Here is a 23066-nt window from a genome sequence, read left to right on the forward strand (position 1 = left end):
TCACTTAAACCAGCCTATGATGGTCGTAAGCCCTGTAAATGCCCAGACTTACATATTATATTACATCTATGTTTAGATGTCAAAAATTATCTATAAAATATTTCAATTTGAATCACACAACACCATGTACATAGGTACATATGTATGTTTTAACTCACGAGTAAAGCAACCGAATCAACGCTATTGCGACTTCCGGATTTTTGAGGCATTAAAATGCACGTAATGTATCGATGACGTCACTTGAAGCTTTTAGCTTGACAGCGCAAAGTTCTCGCGACTACGAAAACAACAAAACCCCCGCAGAACTGGGTTATCTTGACTCATACACTTCCCCGGCTCTGCACTCTGTTTTTGGTTTCAAGTCTTTTTTTGCAAATTATTTTTTCGCCTGACAGGCAATATCGAGATTTACTGGAGCTTTACTGGTAATAACAATTTATTACCGTATTTTGCAATGAATTATTGAATTATATACCACCCATTATTTATGGATTTTTTACTCGTTATAAATACGCCATTTCTGAAAAAATAAACAATTAAGTAATTTGGCTTTGCCATCTCAACATAGATGAAAAATAATACGGAAGTTTAAATATTTACAGCCTGTCCTATGACCACCCAATACTGGTTTAAGTGATTCTTTTATGCAGTGTTATATTCATTTTTCTACCCATGATTGACAACCACGCTTATATATATATATATATATATATATATATATATATATATATATATATATATATATATATATATATATATATATATATATATATATATATATATATATATATATATATATATATATATATATATATATATATATATATATATATATATATATATATATATATATATATATATATTATATATATATATATATATATATATATATATATATATATATATATATATATATATATATATATATATATATATATATATATATATATATATATATATATATATATATATATATATATATATATATATATTTATATATTTATATATATATATATATATATATATATATATATATATATATATATATATATATATATATATATATATATATATATATATATATATATATATAGTATATGTATATCCATTGATTGATACCTTCTTGCGAGTTTTCGTTACCGTACCGTTGAGTTTAGTAGGTTATTTTTATTTGGCAGATCTTCATGAATATCTCATCAGCCTATGACACGTCGTATGCCCTGTAAATACTCTTATTATTCTTCGTCTCTGTTGATATGTCAATGTAATAACTACGACAAGCTCAAAGGGATCGCATTTCAACGGCGTTCATTTTGCTTTCATCCTTCTTCAAAGAATTTCAAATACTTTTTTTTACTTTACACCCACATATAATAAGGCTGTAACAGCTGAACATGTCCGTTTCTGTTTATACCATTTTAAACCTAAAAATAATTATAATTTATTTCAATAAAATTACGTTATAATTAATAACAAAATGATTTATAATACACTTTTGACCTATTCATATAACTCTCAATGAACTTGCTAATAATTTATTTAAAAGCAATGTGGATTATGCATTAATTACATCAATAAATTATTTGATAATGTTTTCTGTTACTTACCTTCTGCGCCTCACAAAGGGTTGAGTAATTTTATTAGAGGGATTTTATGTATATCCAATTACCTTCCCATTATATTTTAAAGGGTTATCTAGCACACCAGAAGTACAAATTAACAATCCTCGGCATATAATGCAAAGACCTTTCACGTTAAAACGTTCCGATATTCCTTTATTCCAGAAGCAACTTGCATTCATTTATAAATTTCCATTAATCTTGACAGACATTGTACTAATATTAGTGAAGCTCTTACTTTAAAGCTTTGGTAAGTTGTAGAATCAAATAAAATTATGTTTAAAAAAGGTACCAAATTTAAAATTTATATAATTATTATATTTAACAAGATAAAATTATTTCATCACGCGATGTGAGTCAATGCGTAAAAAAAATACATCACAGAGAAAAAACGATTGCCTACTCCAGGAATCAAATCTGGGTTTTTTTGCTATTTCGGTCAACGTTTTACCACTGAGCTTAGTAGTCTGCTGTCTTTATCAATAGTATAATGATTTCACAAACAATTTTATTTAATTTAATATTAGTGATAAGTGATCACTGAAACCAGCCAATGAAAGATTGAAGTATCTATAAATGCATATATTTCCATCTTCCACATTAATAAACGATTTTATTCATATGACATATTCATAAAAACCTTGATACAAATAACTCCAAAATTTAGTGAATCCAGCGTTTGTAGTATTTTGATACAACTCAAGATACTGTTTTTTTTTTATTGAAAAGGGGACAATGATATCCAATAATAATAATCAAACAACACACGATTAAAAAAAATGGACAAAAAGTATAGTAGTTTCCTTTTTCAAATAATATCACATGATTCTTTAGCATTGAATATTCAAAGCATGCTAAAAATTTCTAAGTTGGTATAATATTCGTAACAGTTATGTAATTAATATAAGTGAATAAAAAACAGCTCGAAAACGACAAAGAAAAGCAACAATTGTTGCCTAGTTCAATAAATATATTGTTATATAATACATTATTTTAAAAGGAATCAGCTCCATTTGTCGTAACAAATTGAACAAGTTAATTTTAGGTTATTGTACAAATTCATGTTCATTTTTCTTTTGTTTTGTTTTTAATATTTTTTAGGGACTTGTACAACGTGGCGAAAGTTTATCCAACTTACGCAAGTTTATACGAGTATGGGTATGAAATCCCGAGTGCCTTAACCCTTGATGTTATACTTGTTTTTCTCTATAGTATCTTCTATCCTTCCTTCATTTCCTATTATATATAATAATAGGTTCTTGGGGCTCATTTTTTACTATAATATATAAACTTGATTAAACAGTTCTGTTAAATTCCTAAATAAAATGTTTTTAAGGCGGCACGCTAATAGGCGACTTTACTTTAGCATTTCTTCCCCGTAAATATTTTGCGTTATTCATAGCACGAGCTTCTCATTTCTCAAGATGATTTGGAAGCAGTGTTCAAAGATAATTATTTAATTAAATAAACCGTTCGTAATTTCTGTTCAATCGTGAAGTTGTTTTTAGAACGCACCGCAAATACTTCTATCCGTCCATTTAAATCCATTTTTAATTCCTGTTTTATATATTTTTCATTTGCTTTTTTTTCGCCTTTATGACTGATCTTTCTCATTAATGGTTTTACAACTCCACTGAGTTTTGGAATCATAAAGATTCGACGTGAAAAGAATATTCGGTGCTCGTTTTCTTATTTTCGATAAATCGTCGTAAATATTTCAAAGAGCGAAAATGGGAAACAAACGAAACAATAAACGACACTTTTTTACAGTCGAAATCAGTCGTCCTTTTATGATTTATTCAGAATGTTTAATGTCCTGGCGTGTCCCTATTTGGGGCTTTATTTGAAATGTACAATGTCTGAATGAACCACAGACCGGACGCCGCGGATCAAATCCGTTGACCACTTATATTTTTTTTATGAACAGGGTGAAACTTGGATATTGTGAAAACTATAAAAAAAATGTAAATTATATTTTTGAGTTTATATACTTGGTCCACGTTATCTAAACAATAGTGCATAGGTAACATATTGGAACGACGATATATATTCTCGATCGCTGATTATATCAACTCAGGGTTATCAGACATATCACTCCTTTCAACAAGTCATAAGTACATATATCAAAAAACTTGATTTTTCAGGAGATCGTTTTTAAAGTTTAAGAATATAATAAAATGTTTTAAAAATAAATATCAAGCCACTTATTGAACTTTTTACTGTGCAACAGATTTTTTGAGGTAAAACCTGAATGTTTTTTCTCCATTTGAAAAATATTTATTATATTTAAAAATATAATTAAATAATACCTTTTCTTCAAAATGCTAAAACAACACTTTCTGCCCTGTAGCGGGTAAATATTAAGTCAAAAATATGCTGCTTTTGCTGGGATATAGTACATTTTCTGGGCATTCCGAAAGTATGCATAACTGAAAATTGTCGATTTTCGATATATGACGTTGTTGAAAGGAGATAGTGATATGCGACAGATATTTAAGATCTTGCAGTAAAATATATTTGATAAAAAAAAGTGACAAAGGATGAAAATCATAAAGAAAATGACTTTTCTGCTCCTTAGAGAAGGGCAAACAGGAGGAGTATTGAGTACGAAAAATAGAAGAACAGCAACAACCCGTACAAGTGTCTATCGCTTATGTGTTCAAGTCTCTTGAGAAGAAACAACAATTCATTGGGTTATTTTTGATATATAAATATAATAAATATGATTTAGAATTTGAATTTTGACAGTTTTACAATATATGAGCATTTTAGTGCGTATTCAAAAGGTTAAAATGTGTACTTCACATATTTAAAAACAAAAACTTTAAACTAGCAGTCCTGCGCGTTGTTAGTGTTTAGTCAGGTTAAATGTAAAATGAAGTTTGAAATAAAACCAAAAATATTCACAAGTCTGATGATGTCAGTTACTACGAAACCCGGTTGCTAGTCAAATAAAATTAATGTGGAAAAAATTACAAAGTTGTTATTTTATTCTACAAAAATATTCAACAACGACATGATATTCGTATTTTTTTAAATAAATATGTAGCGGTAAGCAAGCCAGTCACCCCTACTGATAATAAGAACGAATTCATTTTCATTTTAAACCATTTTAAATGAGATTATTTTACAAAGATTTTATTTCAAATATTTTCAGGTATATAGAAAATAACACCACAGAGGAAATTGGTAGTAAATTGGTTGGGTGGGAATGTAATTGCTTTTAGCAAGACTGTTTTCCTTGATTAGTATGTAACCACGTTGTTAACCTTTTGCCAAAGATTTTAATGAAGCAATAACACAACGATTTACATAATATTCAAACAAAAATCAAATAAAACGTATAAAACGTACCCTCAAATCTTCGGCCAATGAGTAAAAAAACAAAGTAAAACGTTAATTTACGTATTAACTTATTTTAACGTGTCTTCGCCATGATTTGGGTAACTTAATTTTTGGGAATGTTTTTGCCTTGAATTTTCACTCATGTATTACTTATATGAAAGTAACTTTAAACATAAAGAGTAAATCCACTCACGAGTAGGCATAGGCTATAAAACCTAATAAGTTGAAGCCTAAGTAGAGTCATGATAAGCGGTGTTACATAAGCCGTAGCTAGATTTCAGAGTCACTTAGGTGTTAGGTAATTCAAAAACTTAATTTATAGGGTTGAGAATATTTCTTTTTTTTTATCAATGTTTTGCGTTGTAAGGTGATTTTTTAGACTGTAAGAATTAATTTGTAATTAAAAAATATATTCCGCTTTCGTCTCAGCTTGAGACGAAAACTGTATTGTTTTTATGCGAAAAAAATTGGAAATGTAAGCATCCCAAGACCTTCGACCTAGCGTTCGGGTGGCTTAAGTGATCACTTTATACAAATATGAAACGTTCACCATTCTGCCCATTATGGAACATGCATATTGCGTTAATTATTTGAAAGATATGCTCTCCTATTGAATTCCTTGGATTTGTTTGTTGTAATTCTGCTAGATGTATTAGACTTTCGGCTAGCGGTTGTGCCTTTAGTTAAGAATTTAAACACATAAGTATTATATACATTTAAGCTTTTTCCAACTGAGCTTCATCAGCTGAGCTATGTACAAATTTAATTTCTTATTTCGTAATGACCTAGTAACAAAGGTCTTCTTTGTGTCTCACAGGTATCAACCCTACAGTAAAAAAGTAAATACTTGCATATATATACATACGTACAATTAATACTTACATATTTTGATTTAACCATTCTAAAATTACGATACATAACATCTTCAATCAAATATCGTTCGTTCAGGGATGAATAAGGGGTAAATTATCTCTAAACATTAGAAATACAAAATTATTGAAAATTATTTCATGTACAAAATCAACAACAACAACACCAAAAAACTGACTAGACAATTAATTTTTTCGGTTTTGTATATAAATATTTTTTTTTCAATGTTTTAGAGTTAGTACATAAACCCTGATGATGACAAGGTTCTTGTTGAAACCGGTTGGAAAAAGTGTACCAATAAAAAGAAGTTAAAATAGAGTTGTTTTATTTTTGTTATTTTACAAACTATCTGCGAAAAACATTCAAGAAATATATCATTCGCCCTAAACATATTGCGATATATTCCAAGAAAAATAAAAAAAATTACTGCATTCCAAAAAACGCTTATTTTATAAATTAAAATAAGCACACAAAAAATACTGTATTTATGTATGAATTTTAAAAAAATGAATTCACAAACATCAAAGAGTCATTCTGTCTATGTAAATTTCTGGCATTTTAAATATTTGATTACGTTAAACAAAGCGCTTAATTGCGAGGTTTAATTGAGTTTATTTGTGAGAGTATAAAGAAGGGTAGATTGTTTATAAGGGCTCGGAATGTAACTGTTCATAACGCAAGGTCTGATATACGAAATTCGACATCTCAAATTGTCATGTCGTCATTTCTATTTGCTGTGTTTCATACAAAATATATATTTATTTATATAAAAATGTTTAATAAATTCATATCATCATATAAAACCTAATATAAATAGTTAAATTGTTAATGTTACACTATGTGTAAAATGATCACCAACCTTCCATATTCCCATCTTAATGGATTTTATGTTTCAGAAGAAATTAAAAAAATTTAAATAAAAATAAATACATACTTATATATTCATGGTGCTGCCATCTATCGAGAACATTGTGATGTAAAATGCTTTCATCGTTGATCAAAGATGATAATTCATCTGAACAATTGCACACTTTAAGAGGAGCCTGAAATATTATGTTTTCATTCAGATACTTTTAAAAAGTTTTTGATTTTAATTTTTCAACAACGATGAAGAAGATATGGAAGTCTAGACATTCTTCTTTAGCTATAGTTTCAGCTAAGATACTAAAAAATCTCATTAAAATGAATGTGGAGAGCAACTCAGAATTTATGAATGAAGACACAATAAAAATTTTATCATATACTTTTAACAGGTTTACTTTCATTTCATTAATTGATTCGGCAGTCACTTTGTGGTAAAACCGAACTAATGTTTAATTATAATTTAACTAAGTAAGTACCAATATTTATTTAAAATCTATTGTGACACGTTTTCGATGCATTCCGCATAATTTTCAAATATGTTTGAAAATGACGCAGAATCCAATGAAACAGTGTCACAATAGATTTTAATAAATTTTGGTATTTACTAAGTAAAACTAAAATTTAAAAAGGTTTACTTTCAACTAGTAAGATAATCCTGGAATACTGATCTTTCGCATAAAAATAAATGTTTAATCTCTGTTGAGATGTCTTTGATTAAACTCGTTTTGATGGTGGAAATCCAGTGTTTTTAAATAATAAAAAATTAGTTTCGTTTTCGTATTTCCAAGTCCATCTCTGGTGTATGCCATGGTATTTGTATGATTTATTGTCCGGAAGAAGAAAAAGGCTGTATGTCCATGTGGCCCCAGTGACAGCGGAAGCGAAACGCCAAGCCAAGGCTTTCTGTACAATTATAGCATAGCCAGAGCCGATTGTTCTACAGCACAAAGAATTTCCCGGGACGCTGAAAATATGATACTGCCCATTAATGGTTGACCGCTCGCGTGAAGTTATTGTTGAACCACTCACTCGCGTTCTCCAGAATACCACCAACGAACGCGGCCAGAGATGGACGTCGAGTCACTCAAATAGTTTCATTTAAAAAAATGTACAGGTATTAAAAAGAATAATTTCACAACATTCATTTAATTTATTTTTTTTTTGACATCTCATCAAAGATGAAGAAGAATATGGAAGTCTGCGCATTTCCGGGGCTGACGACCGTCATAGGCTGGTTTAAGTGATCACTTTACACACGTGTAACATTCACCAATTCTACCCATTATTGACAACCACACTACTCAAATTCTTGGAAGTTCTGTATATATGAACCAATTTAGAAACCTTGTTCTTGAATCACTAGAACTTCACTAGAGACATCTATTGGTGAGATGTAAAGAAGCTTTTTTACTAAGCAGAAACTCTTATATTAGTACATATGTGAGGTCCGAATCCTGGATTATAATCACACACATGAGAAACGCCAGAAAATACCATTTTCATTTTTATTATTTAAGCTTATAATTTTACCAGACAATTTATTTACAACATTTTGAGTGTGTCCAAATACTTGTTCAAAAATTTTGATTCTCTCCAATTACAGGAGTTGTTTTCATACTATTTCATTTATATCAATGTTAGGTCGTAAAAAGTTGTCATTGAAATTATTGTTTTTTTTTTTTTAATATTTAGGATATGTTTTCATTTTTAAAGTATAAGATTGTGAAAATCAGTTTAAACTGTTATTTGTATGGACTTTTTGCAACAAGTATAATTTTTTTATAGAAACACTAAATACCAATATTAGTAATTCAATCACCATGTGTTTTTTTACTATTTTAATTCATCTGTAAATAACGCACAATTTTCTTTCTAGATAACATTTATTCACTATCTGATTGATACATACTTTATTAACAGTTGATAATCTATCCCGCTATCCTTATATATGGCCATTTATAAGAATAGCGAGAATTTTAAATCAAACACTGAACATTTTTAAATATTTATTTCGAGTAAAAGACGCACCTGAATTTGGAAGTCATAATAGTCCGTAAAATATGGTAATCACACTTATTATAAACAAACTTACAGTGTTCTTCATTGTTAAGTTTTTTTATAAAAATTTAAACAACAAAGTTTAAATAAATATTTTACAGTAACAAGAGTTTTATATTTGTTTATTTGTTAATAAAGTTACAAAATAAAATTGACTTTTTATTTAAAATAATTTGATTCAATTGTAATTAAATTTTGTCCGCCTCCGTAGTGTAGTGGTTAGCACGCTTGGCTACCGTTCTGGAGGTCCCGGGTTCGATTCCCAGGGGGGGTCAAATAAATATAAGTGATTTTTTTCACTCTAATATTTATTTAATATTAACCTGGACTGGTACCTGAAGCGGAGGGCTGATCACCTTTCCTTCGTGTGTTATCGATCAAGATTACACTGCATTTATATAATGCAGTGCCCTATGCACCATTGAGGTGCGGATAAGGGTTTGAAAGAATATAATTACAATTACAAATATATTTAATTATATTAAATAAAAAAATATTCCGCAAAGTCGTGGCCTGTGTGTGGGATACATTTGAAAAAAATATATTTTATTTGTTAGTCGTTAAATATTGCTGGATTATTTATTATTTTTATTTTAAATATTTTTTTCTTAATGCAAAAACAATCATCGTCATTTCTTGACATCTCTCTGCTTGTTTTCGCTTTATCTTTTATGCTTAGAACTAGGACGGGGGTTTAATTAAACTTTTACGACGATTCAATATAAAACAAATAAGAATCATTTTACGAAGTATTTTATGAGCCTTTCCGCCTGGACAGATAAGAGGCCCCTTAAAATTTTATTTGTCCTGGAAACTTCTGAATGAAACATCCCCCGAGATTTTCGACAAAGACGTTGTATTTGAAATATGAACGTAGATTTTCACGAGCACAGCTAATATAAGTCATTTTGTAGGAAAAAAGCCGTGTGAAAATATGTATATACGCGAATACATATTTATTTACATTTATACTGCTGTAACACTAAAAAAACTTTGTTTCAATAATTTGTAATTTTTATTTTTACTCAATATACAAACAGTTGTATTTTACCTCTTGAGTATTATATTGTTACAACTAATTTTGGAAGCTTTATGCTTTAAGCATCTGTAGCCTCCGAAATTAGTCGCTACAATAGAATACTCAAGTGTTTTATTCATTATTTGATCATAAAAAATCTCACCCTAAAGTGAACGCCGAAACAATAAATAATATATTTTGTTTCCTATTGTTATTTTACCTTTTTTTTTAAAGTAAAATGAGTAATTTTTTTTATAATATTGTCTGGCTAACAGATGCAGTTCTCGTTCTTAGTTAGATATATAAATTTATTTTTGTAATTTGTTTATATCTTTATAATTTGTATTTGTATGAATGTTACACGTATGCAAAGTTAATACTTAAACCAGTTAAGGAATAAATATATGAATGTTACACGTATGCAAAGTTATTACTTAAACCAGACTTTGACGGTCTTGAGCCCCGTAAATGCACAGTCAACAAAATAAAAAAATATGTATTTTTATAGCAATTTTCAAAAAGTATTTAGTCAGCAATTTTTATTTGCCAAACAAAACTTCTAATAAAAATGCCTTACGCTGCTCTAAAGATATATGAACAGAGATTGTTTAAAGTAAAAACATAACCGGTATAAACCCACGTTAAGATGAAAAGATAGATTTTAAAGACAAAGCTTTTCAGTTTATTGCAAATTCATCCCCCTAAATGGGTGCTAGGGGTTTATTCCGCAATACGCCACATTCTATAGTCCCGCTTCCTACTTCTTTGTTTTTCTAAATTTATTTTAATCATAAACATTGTGATTTATTATCTTTAATGTCTTCCTTTAAGCATTAAATTTATTTTCGTGATTTTCATCACGATGCCGAAGAATTTATTCTGTGGTCCTCGACAAGAAAAGATAAAATTAAGTGGTTGCTGTGTGACAAATAATAAATTTTGAAAACAAAGGACTTTTCTATAGATGTCTCAATTTATGATGAAACATCTATAGTTTTATTTTAAATAAGATGGAAGTCTAAGAATCCAGAGTCTACCTAAGGTGTAAATGAATGTAATAATAGATAATTTACATTAATTGTATACATTTATTTCAAGAACAATTAAAAACATTTTTTTTAAATAATACCACCAAACCACCTTGTGTGTCTTCTTTGTGTGTGTGGATTTCTTTTTACATATTTTTTTGTTGTTTTTATCAATTTTAACCTAATATACACACAAAATAGAAAGAAAAAATTAAGAATATGACCCATTTTAAAATGTTCATGGACTTAATTCATGATCATTTACCAATTCCTTTATTTTGCCTTTGTTCTATATGTAGTTTATTTTGACCTCTAACCTCCGTCGGCAACAAATTATAAATGTTTGGAACTATATATTACAGTGTTCGACTCTCATATTTATTGTTAATTCTTGGGACTATCAAACCTTCGTTGTGGGTAAATCGTGTATTATGTTTGTGTACTAAAAGATTTTGATATTGTATAATGTATTATTTTGTATGTAAAACATTGTTTTAGTGTGATAATATAACACAAAAAATATTAATCTTAGTTTTACAAAAATACCAGTCGGTAACAGTCTTACTTAAGTCTACATTTGATTGATGATGGAATAATTATTCCGAAACGGGTAATCATGAAGAAGTGTTTAAAAAATATTCCCAAACATTTTCAGCAAACTAAAACATAATTTGTGCGTGATTATTTTATTTTAATTAAATTAAACACTTGAATAATCCACTGAATTGAGTTTTATTTTATTTACGACTAGTTTCGAAAACGACAATTGTTTTCATCTTCAGGTGCAAATTAAAACTAACGAATAAAAATATATTTAGGTGTATATATAGGTTAATAAATATAGGTAGGGGGGTTAAGGAACAACATTTTTTGTAAAAGGAAACATTGATAATAATGGTGACGTATTTTGAAACAGTATATTATTAATTATTGTTTTATCTGAATTAAAATTTTTATGCATTTCTAAATTTTCTAAATTATTCATGACTTGACCTTTATTTGTAACAGAGTGTAATAATTTAAGTGTATGAGAGTCAAATGAGTGGTTAGTTTCCATGATATGATTTGCAAATTCCGAAAAATAATTACTTGTTAGACCACGACGATGTTCTCTAAAATACATAAAAATTTCAATTCAGATAAAACAATAATTAATAATATACTGTTTCAAAATACGTCACCATTATTATCAATGTTTCCTTTTACAAAAAATGTTGTTCCTTAACCCCCCTACCTATATTTATTAACCTATATATACTCCTAAATATATTTTTATTCGCTAGTTTTAATTTGTACCTGATGATGAAAACAATTGTCGTTTTCAAAACTAGTCGTAAATAAAATAAAACTCAATTCGATGGATTATTCAAATGTTTAATTTAATTAAAATAATCATATCATTCCACAAAGTTAATGCCGAATCAATAAATAATATGATTATTTTATTATATTTTTAATGTGTTCATAATGATAATAATCCAAACAATTTTTAAAATCGATTTTTATAGATAATGCGTCCAAGACAATTGAGGTTGGATTTTTTAATACGAAACTTACAAAGCCGACAACCTGTCAGTAGCTAGTCAAACGCACTAATTACTAGACTTTCAAGGCGGGTTTCCATTTTCTAATTTCAGTAACGTTTTTACCTAGAAAAGATAATTGATAAAGAGATCTTATATTAAAATAAATGTTTAAATTTATATTTATTTAATTTTTAATCATATGATCATTAAAAAAAAAGAGAAAATTATTTTTTGTGGTTATTGTTAGGTAATTATACGAAACTATATTTCTCAAAATTTTGCTTGTAAATAAGGAAATATTCTCAGATGTCATTCTTATTACGCGAATATTGTGGAAATATTTCAAGTTTATATGTTGTTGTTTGCCAACAGAAGATATAGTGAATGATTTATTTATCCTAATGGATGTCTTGAAGTGCTCATGGTCACAATAGGAACATTGCACTCTTGATTCAAATGATCTTATCAAAATTTAACTGAAGTACTTTAAGACACAACAAAAAAGTATAGTATTAGGAAAAATAAACAATTAAATCCAATTAACCAATTATTAACATTAAAAAAAAAACATTTTAACACACTTCAATTCCACATTGACACCACATTTCTATATTCGTACGAACGAAAGTGCGTCGTAAGATGCGAGGCGCCATATGAATATGTAAACTCAGTGCGATTCGACAAGTGTTTCTTTTTTAAATGTTACATTATTAAACCTGTAAAAATGTAAATAAGTATATAGAAAATTTACAGATTACATATTATGTGTCCTTCGGGGATGTAGTATTTCTTAGTACATGCACAGGTATTCAACCCCAATTGATAGGTGTGTATCAATATTTGTTAATGTGGATATGCATGTGAGTGTGCGTGTGTGCGTGTGTTTGTGTATGTGTGTATGTGTGAGAGTGTGTTTGTGTGTTTGTGTGTGTGAGTGCGTGTGTGTGAGTGTGGGTATGGGTGTATATGTGGTTACTTAATTTCATCATACTGTTATTTCCTTGAATAATTTTTATAATACCTTTTAATTTTAATTTTTCATTTAAATACTGTATACGCCACTTAAATATTAGAGGCTTTTACATTTTACCCTTAGTTTTGAAATAAAGATACATAAGATAAATAAAATAATGGTACCTACTTCTCGACCTCCGTTTTTTTTCTGCCATAGCAATATCCCTCATCCTTAGCTTATTCACGTACCTCATAAAACAATTTACTCCTTTATCTAGGAATCTGGATGCCAAGTAATCTATATCTATCCAAATCTAATCGTTCAACCTTAATACGATCAAGGGACATGTTAACGCTCCAATTTTTGGATCCAGTGTCTTATGAACCATTTCAGGTTCAGATATGGACCACATTTATCACATCACTGATTCAAAATAACACACAACCTAGTTGCGGCTGCGTTCATTTCAATTTGAGATATTATTGAGAATGTTTAATTATGTCCGCCTCCGTAGCGTAATGGTCAGCACGCTCGGCTACCGTTCTGGAGGACCCGGGTTCGATTCCCAGGGGGGGTAAGAATAAATATGAGTGATTTTTTCACTGTAATATTTATTCAATACTACCCTGGACTGGTACTTGAAGCGGAGGGCTGATCACCTTTCCTTCATGTGTAAACGATCAAGATAACACTGTGTTTATATGACGCAGTGCCCTATGCACCATTGGGGTGCGGATAAGGGTTTTATTATTATTATTATATGTTTAATTATTGAGAATGTTAGATTCAGACAAAACTAACGAGTAGGTACCTTTCTATTAGAATAAAAAATAGATCACTTATCAAGTAATTTTTTTGTTGTTGTTATTATCATGTTTTTTCGTTGATAACGTTAAAATCGAAAACTAGCTCCGTTTCAAAATAAATCAATGTTTAAAAAGCTACTTACATCTAGTTTTATTTTAATATAAAATATTATTGCAACAAAAAATGCCGATAAAAAACATGAATCAGGACTACCTTCAGTATTTGTTGAACAACTTTCATAAATGATTTTAACGAAGAATAATATTTTGGTAGCAATTTTGTTAGATTAACAAAATCCGAATAGAAATGCCGACAAAGGGCCATAAATTCCTAGAGATCGTGATAAACCTTTTTACTCCATAGAGTACAAACCAGGGAGACACGTACCTACGGTACATTTATGTTTTGAAAAATTCATTCACTACGTAATAACAAAATCTATCTTTTTGCAGGCTAACAAATTTTGTAAATGGCCCAAATAAGAGTATTTGGTTCATTTGACGTAGTCCGATAATAACCTTGTTAGGGGAAAAAGTTGATATAAAATAATTTCATTAATTGCTTCGGCAGTCACTTTGTGACAATATCTTTCCATGTTTACATTTTGTCATCTCTACATATATGAAAAAGAATATGGGAGTCTGGATATTTACAGTGCTTATGACCTGTCATAGGTTGGTTAGGTGATCACTTTACACGCGTACAACATTCACCATTCTACCCATGATTGACAACCACATGAGTCGGATTTTCGGAACTCCTCGATATATTGATCAATCTTATAAAACAGTACATTTGAGTTCACAACAGCCATCTATCTCGGATTAAGAAAAGGTTTTATTTAACAGAGACCCTTTTATTTGTATGCAAGATCCGATTGTGAACAAGTATTTGGACACACTCAAAATGTTATGAATATTTATTTTTAATTTAAGTTTTACTTGGTAAATACCACTCTTTCTGAAAATATATTGTGACGATGCATTTTGCATCATTTTCAAACAACGTATACGTGTTTCAAATTGTTGCGGAATGTAAATTAAAAATGAAATCAAATAAATAAAAATAATCATAAATTCAATGACATTGTAAATCATTATATTTTGATTTGACGTATTTTAATAAAAGCTAGCAATTCTCGGCTACCTTTATCCGAATGCATAGTGTGGTGGTAAACGTGTTAAGATACGATGCTGGAGGCCCCGGGTTCGATTCCTAGGGTAAATCAAAATAAATATAAGAGATTTTCTACCCTAATATTTGTTTCAAGTCCCCTGGACTGGTTTCTGAAGCGCAGGACTGAACACGTTGCTTTCACGAAATTAATGATCTGACGATGATGGGAAAAAATGAAAATAGAAACTAATATGTTTAATTACACGATGTCTGTGAAGCAATAAAAATATTCAAAATCTATCAAACGACAATGCAATCGAAAACATTGAAAATGCTAAGTGACAGCACCTGTCAAGAAGTACGCTGTCCGCCATGAGCAACATTTAGTAGTACGTATGTTGCTGTTACATTAAAAAACAATTTAAAACTAGAAAAAAAACTTTTTCAAACCCTTGTCCACACCCAATGGTGCATAGGGCACTACATAGTATTGACGCAGTGTTATCTAGATCGTTACTTACATGAAGGCATGTTGATCACGCCTGCGCTTCAGGGACCAGTAAAGGGCAATATTAAATAAATATTAGAGTGTAAAATCAGTTGTATTTATTTTCACCCTCCCCTACTAGGAATCGAACCCCGGACATCTAACACGGTAGCTTAACACGCTAATTATTACACCACGGAGGTGGACAAAAAAAAATGTAATATAACATTCACAATCATAGTATAGGACTGAAATTTACGATACTTTCCAATGAGCAGATAACCAAAAAGGTTGCAAACCTCTGATTAAGGGATTTTAACACCGTGTGCTAGAAGGTAGAGGTGCTTACTGCTCCTGGTAACCATTTCTAAGAAACTAGAAAGTGTTCACGTATACTTCTCAACGGGCCGCGCTACTTCGTTTCTTATTTTATTTCAAAAGAAACTACGCGATGAAAGAAGGTTAATGAACACAGACTCAGGATTTCCCGCCAGGACCTTTAATGAAGTTTTAAAAGTAAGCACTGGAAGCAAGTGGATTGGGATCTTCAACCGAGTAAAATACATCAGAAAACTAAATTTAAAAATAACTAGCTTCGATGGTTGTTGGGAGAAGTGAAATTAGTTTGATAAATATATTTTATGAAATTTTCCGATAGATGAAAACTTTTTGTTTTATCAGATGCTGTATTTTTACTCATTTTTACCGAATAAAAGTAGGGTTTAAGTTTTTTTTTAAAGGGAAATATTTGTGTTTTTATTATTTACAAAAATACTTCAATTTCATTATATTTCTGTGAGCCTAAGCTGCTCATTATTAGAAATAGGTAACAAACTGTGGTAGAGTGGATTCGAACCGAGAAACTCTGACTCAAGAGTCCGCGACAATAACCACGGGACCACAACCCGACACTTCGTGAGCTACGTAGTTAAAGCCTTTACTTCTGTATGGAAATCTAGCCCAGATGATCAGAATCTATATAATTTTGTATTTATTTGAGTTCTACAGGAACAAATTACACAATTGAATATTTAATATGAAATAGACATTTTGTTACCATGGATATAAAATTTCTATAATGCATAAAAAGTTGGTAAGGAAATATTAAAATAGTAATAAAATTTGAAAATAGTAAGAAAAAATGTATTACTTCAGAAAATTCAATGTATTTTTACAAATTAAAGAATTCACTACCAGGGGAGCAGAAACGCGAAGTAGCATCCGTATGAAAACACAGCCCAGGTAATATGAAATTAGACATCATATATACATAGGTTTGACTTCTACAGTATCAATTTACGAACATGAAATAGACATTTTGTCACCACGAAGATAAAATATCTAAGTACCGTAAAAAGGCAGTTTAAGAAATAATAAAATAGATCTTCAGAAAATACGGTGTATTTTTACATATTAAGGAATTCACTACCAGGGGAGCAGAAACCAGAAGTAACATCTCTTCTTGACCTTTTGTGATATATTACGTCGGATAGTATAAAGATATGAAACCGCAAAGAATAGACTGTTATCTGTTATGCCTTTTTCCAATCCTTCAATACAATAGGATTATTGACGTGGAAAGGAGCCTTTCATATTTCCATTCATATTCACATTGATTTAATAACGGTCCATTGTTTGAACCTATAAAGAATGGGTGTCCAAAAAAGTCTCGGAAAATTCCTTCCGAGCAATTTTCTCAATTGAATGCCTCCAGTATTTTAATTAAATATCTTATTCCGGCTAAGGTCAGTGTCTTATTTGGTGAACAGTTTAAAATTCGTTCTGTTACTTTTACAATTTACGAAAATGAAAGCAAAATTATGTGAATAAAGCAATTTACATGATTTATTACCATTAGGTAGAATAAACGTTTTCGAAATTTAGGGTTCAAACTCCTATTTACAAACCGGCCTTACTTAAAATAGATTTTTACTCTAGTCAAAACAAAAACCGATTCTAAAGCATTAAAATACCTATTTTTAGTAAGTTTTTATTAAATCCATATAAAACCGATATTTTAGATTAATTTTTTAAGCCTTTCAAATCCATTCCACAACTGCCAAATGAAGTGATATTATCCGATATGCAATATAATAGTTCTTATTTTGTAAAGATCTTGTACAATCGCGTATACTAATACACATTCTCACATACATTTTCCATTGAAAATTCCAAAAATGCAAATTAATCTAAAAACACTGTCCATCATTGGTTGCTTCTTATTGGTAGCGACTTATGATGTCACGAATGATTTACTTTTTCTGTTACCGGATTGGACTGATATTCATGTAAAATCTTTTCCCTGTTCATATTTCTTAACAATTTGACTTTTTTGTTTGTCAAACTGTCATGTTATTATACTAGAAGATAGAAATACACAAAACGCAACCAAATTTGTGCATTTATTGGCGTGATTAACTTAAAAGATCGAATAAAAAAAACTAAATTAAGTAACGACCTATTTTAAAAGAAAAAAGGCCGTAATTTAATCCGGATTTTAAATTCGATCGCCCATCACTAGTAACAACAAGGTAGACGCAGATAAGTCCAGGTTTGATGTTTTTTCAGATTTTTTGTGCTTTCACCAGTTTATTTTTTACAACACACAATTTTTTCCTTTTGTTTTGTTACTATTTTTTTAATGTTTCCAAAATAATAAAAGTATTTTGGATCAATATAGGCTATGCCGAAAGAGTAAAAATACAAGCACATACGAACATACAATGTATTACACTTAAGTTTTGTACTGACATTTCTTGATGGAACTGTATTTGATAGAATAAAACAACAACCATGTAATTTTTTCCACATGAATTTTATTTGACCAGCAACCGGTCTGATGTTGTTGGTTACGACGAAACCCGGTTGCTTGTCAAATAAAATTCATGTAGAAAAATTTACACACTTGTTATTTTATTATGTAAATGTAACATGAAAATTACTTTAACAAGTCTGGTACCCAAAAAATATATATTTGATGTAGGTTGTGTATGCATTTTAACATTTATTTGGGATGATAATATTTTCATTTCGAGCTTTTTTCACAAGTGTGCCAATAATGATAATTCCTGACTCTTCCAGCTAGATGCACAGGAGCGGCTTCTGAGTACGAACGCATCTAGAACAATGGCCGCCATATCATTAGGATTCATAGTGGTAGTTACTCCCGCTACTATCCAGGAAGTTGTTGCAGCCTGCACCGGATGTAAGGTAGGATATCTAATCACCGGATGTAGCTTGTTTAGCAACTTCGACTTAGTGATATGGAGAAGTTTCGTGAATGAAGCCTGGAGCCCCTACTAAACTCAGGGGATGATGATCAGTTTACTAAATAACTTATGAAAATACATTTTTTTTATGTAAACAAAGGTTAACATTAATACAAAGTGTGAAATCGATATGACTTAAGATTTAATAAATTTAATAAATATAAATAAAATATCTTACAATACTTGACATCGATAGAAATCGATAAATGTAAAAATGTATGTGTTTGCTTCTATAAATAAAATTCATAAAAAAATTAAAAAACAATACGCAGTTATTTCAAAATTTAATGAGATACGTCTCAAACATACTGGATTTACCACTAGGGATAGATAGGTATTAAGATATTTGTGTTCAATCATGGCCAGAATGGTTAAGAAAAAATCCATGCATCATTTCCTTCAAAATTGTTTCATCTCTGTTAAACATCAATTCTCATTTCATTCGGTAACTTGAACTCGACTTAAAACATCGGTTTAAAATACCAAAGTCCCTAAAATAAAAACCGGAAACAAATTAATTTATTCAACCTTTTTATTTTTATAATTATTCATTAATTAAATTTGTTGTAGGTTCCGCCGATGCTTGACTTCATAGTAACATGGCTGGCACTCAGTAACAGTTTCTGGAATCCTTTTCTCTACTGGCTTCTTAACAACAACTTCCGACGAATCAGCGCAGAGCTCGTCTCTTCAGGGGTAATGAATAAAATAGTTTTTTTTTAATATTCATTATTTATTTATTTTTTTCTTATATTTGATAAATTATCAATTACGGTTTTAAATGGAAAATACAGCTCCAATTTGTCATTGAAAAATAAAGAACAAATTACTAGGAACATTTCAAATTATAACAAATAATGAACAAATGATGAATACTTATGTAATATATATATGAATAATTGTGTAATTTCTTATATAATTCAGAAACAGTGTGTAAAAAGCTCAAGATTATTCCTCGTTTTAATCCATTTCGGTGGCGTTGGATACCCAAAAAGTCAGTTTAAAAAGGTATTTAATTCCCTTTAAATTCTATGCTTTGGAATTTTGTTTCACAAAACACAACCTTTGATAAATTCTTTGAAACGGTCAAAGAAGAAAAAATATAAAAGTTATGTAGAAGAAAATAAATACATCCTTTGATAATGGCTCAAGATATTGTTCGTATTCGTATATCGCTAATTTCTGAGAACAAAATCACAATTAAAATTTCAACAACAAAGTTTAAATAAATATTTTGCAGTAACTACAGCTTTTTATTTGTTTGTTTGTTCATAAAGTTATAAAATAAAATTGACTTTTTTATTTAACATAACTTGATTCAATTGTTATTAAAATTTTACCGTCTAAATATTTTTTTTTCTTAATATCTAGAGTGACACGTGTTTCGATGCATTCCGCATCATTTTCAAACATAAATGCATCGAAACACGTGTCACAACAAATTTTAATAAAAAGTGTTACCAATTTAAAACTACTTAAGTTAAAAATGGATAGATATTACCACAAAGTAATTGGTTTATTATGAAAACATTAGCGTAATGTACTAATTTTATACTCATTTTACTAAAATCATTTAACACATTCTTTATGAAATATCAGTAGTCTAATTTAAACTATGTTGCATTCTTTGCAAATCGTTCAATTTTAAATATCTGTATCTTTTAAAATATATACATTCTTATTTTACAATTCAATTGGCATAAAAAGCAAATAATCCGTAACCTTTGTATTTTTTAATGGTAAATAAAAAAAAACTACGATTTTTTCCAAACTTTCATCAAGGATTACTTTACTTATGTGATCATCGAATATTCAATGGTCAAATATCATAACATATAGAGTAAAATATACTCTACTCGTGTTTGTTTAAGAATATTAAATAAAAATGGTTTTTATATATTTTTATTTACGGTTTTTCTTCAACTGCTTTTATACAAATCTGGAATTTTTATTATTTGTCTTATATATGGAGCATTTTTTCCTATTTCTCGTGAAAACTGCTTTGTTGATAGGGAGATAATACATATTCTATTTTAAATAACCCTAAAAAAGCCCTTAGGTGATCTCAGAAACAAATATACGAGTAAATATCCAAAATGGAAAATTAATCGACCAGGAAAAAGGTCTTTTTGAAATCCGTATTGTTTTTTTTATATGCTTGCGGTATTTTAGTATTCTGTCAAAATTACTAACCACTTATTGGCAAATTTTGATTCTTCAAATTGTGACTTATTGTTGAAATTCACCAAGTAATTTTCCTATGGAAGTTTCTCTTTTTTTCCACTCGTGACACAAGGTATATTTAATTCTTGATTTGTTTTAAGTCACTCTTCTATCCAAATAACAATACAAATAACAGTACTTGAAAAGTAGAAAAATACAGTTCTTTATAAGTTAAAAGTCATTTTTTTACCAGATCATGGTACAATATTAAAATATTGAAAATTGCCTGCTTAACTTTGAAAAAAGTGTTTTACAAGAAAAAATTGATATTAATTATACAATATTTTTAATTTATCACTTAAACATTTCACTTTAACTCAAATTTTAGCAAAGTGACTAGTATTATAAGTAAATTAAATTGAGAGTGATATTTTTAAGTAAATGTTGTGACAGGGACAAATGACTGTAAAGAGTACACCTATAAAATGCCAGATACAGTATGTATCATTCACGCTCAATTGTGCATATGATCCTCTTTTCGCTTAGTTTTTATACCCCCCCCCCCCCTGTATCTTTTAGTGCATGCGTTAATACGACTAAGAGTTGTGTCTACCGTGAAATTAAAATAATGTTTTATTATTTTTTCAGTTCTGTTGTAAACGAGAACCAGAGGTTCCTCTGGAGAAATCTTCAGGCTGCTGCAACTCCTTATCGTCTGAACCTCCTGCTCCTCCGCACAAACCAGATCTGGAAGGACTTTCTGAGAAGTACTGGGGAGAGATCCTGGAAAGAACGGTCTCATCCACAAGTCTTCACGCCTTGCAGAAGGTCTACCATGGCCCGAGAAAAGATTCCTCCTTTAAGTGTAACGGCTCCATCAAGAATCACAAATCAGACTCTATCAAATCTATTCACGAATACCCTAGACACTACGACAATTATCATCCGAGAGAATTCCAACATTTCAACACCGGATCCGACTTCCGGATCGATGTGTACGGAAACCCAGTCGAATGCCGATACACCAAACCGGAATTAAGATTATTCGAGAATCATTCAGAACTGAGGTTGGGAGAGGCTAGATCTAATTTAAGTTTGGATGAGATAAGTTTAAATAAATGCAACCGTCACTTTAACGATTCATGAGATTGGGAGCAAAAATACGTTTTCTGCAAAACCAACAGCCTCGATAGGCGACCGAAAGGCAGAAAAATGGACAGTTGCTTCCATTGGCAAGTCGACGATACTGACGGGGAAGAAGATTGTATAGTCGTTGACGATAATAATATACAAATACGCACAAGTAACAATATTGGATTGCTGGAGCAAAACTTTGATAGAATCCTTAGCTTAAATACCGAACAAAAAGTCCAAACGGATAGCGTTTTTTATGACGGTTATGACTTTGGCGGAGGAATTGAAATCGATCATTCCGAAGATTGCTCATATTTTGGACCAATTTGCGACTCGCATTCGAGTAGCAATCAGCAAACTGACGGAGCTGATTGCGGAACTGGTTGGGAAGCAGATAACCACAGCAACAAAACTTTTTTCAAAACTCCTTCCTTGACAATACGAGAACTAGAAGTCATTAGAGAAAGTTCGCAAAGCTCAAGTGAAACTGATATTGTCACATTGACAAGATAATACAATAATATATATTATTTTTTGACATCTCATCAAAGATGAAGAAGAATATGGAAGTCTGGGCATTTACGGGGCTGACGACATGTATAATTAGGTATCGTAGAACGGCTACTTGAACTTTGGTTGTTACTTGAGTCCAATACAAAAAAGAGATTTAAATCTGTATTTGGTGTACAATAATGAACGTATCGTGAAATAAGTCCCCTTGTCAGGGAAACAATGAATAATGTTGATACGTAAATTATTGTAGACCAAATACAGATATATTTTTTTTTGTACTGGGCTCAAGTAACA

The 23066-nt window shown here is 29.9% G+C and overlaps 1 protein-coding gene across 1 annotated transcript in view; it reads left to right on the top strand.

Moving 5' to 3' along the window:
* The window catches only part of LOC148312834 (trace amine-associated receptor 1), a 144394-nt gene extending 121988 nt beyond the window's left edge, over nucleotides 1-22406 (top strand). The window contains exons 7-9 of the mRNA XM_088272406.1: nucleotides 18775-18903; nucleotides 19533-19658; nucleotides 21774-22406. Of these exons, the coding sequence (XP_088128532.1) occupies nucleotides 18775-18903; nucleotides 19533-19658; nucleotides 21774-22271 (753 nt within the window). The 3' untranslated portion in view covers nucleotides 22272-22406. The remainder of the gene's footprint in view (nucleotides 1-18774; nucleotides 18904-19532; nucleotides 19659-21773) is intronic.
* Nucleotides 22407-23066: the final 660 nt, after the last annotated feature.

Source organism: Brachycentrus maculatus, unplaced genomic scaffold (assembly GCF_059751285.1).
Source record: "Brachycentrus maculatus isolate JH-2025_06_01 unplaced genomic scaffold, ASM5975128v1 h1tg000031l, whole genome shotgun sequence".
NCBI classification, from domain to species: Eukaryota; Metazoa; Arthropoda; class Insecta; order Trichoptera; family Brachycentridae; genus Brachycentrus; species Brachycentrus maculatus.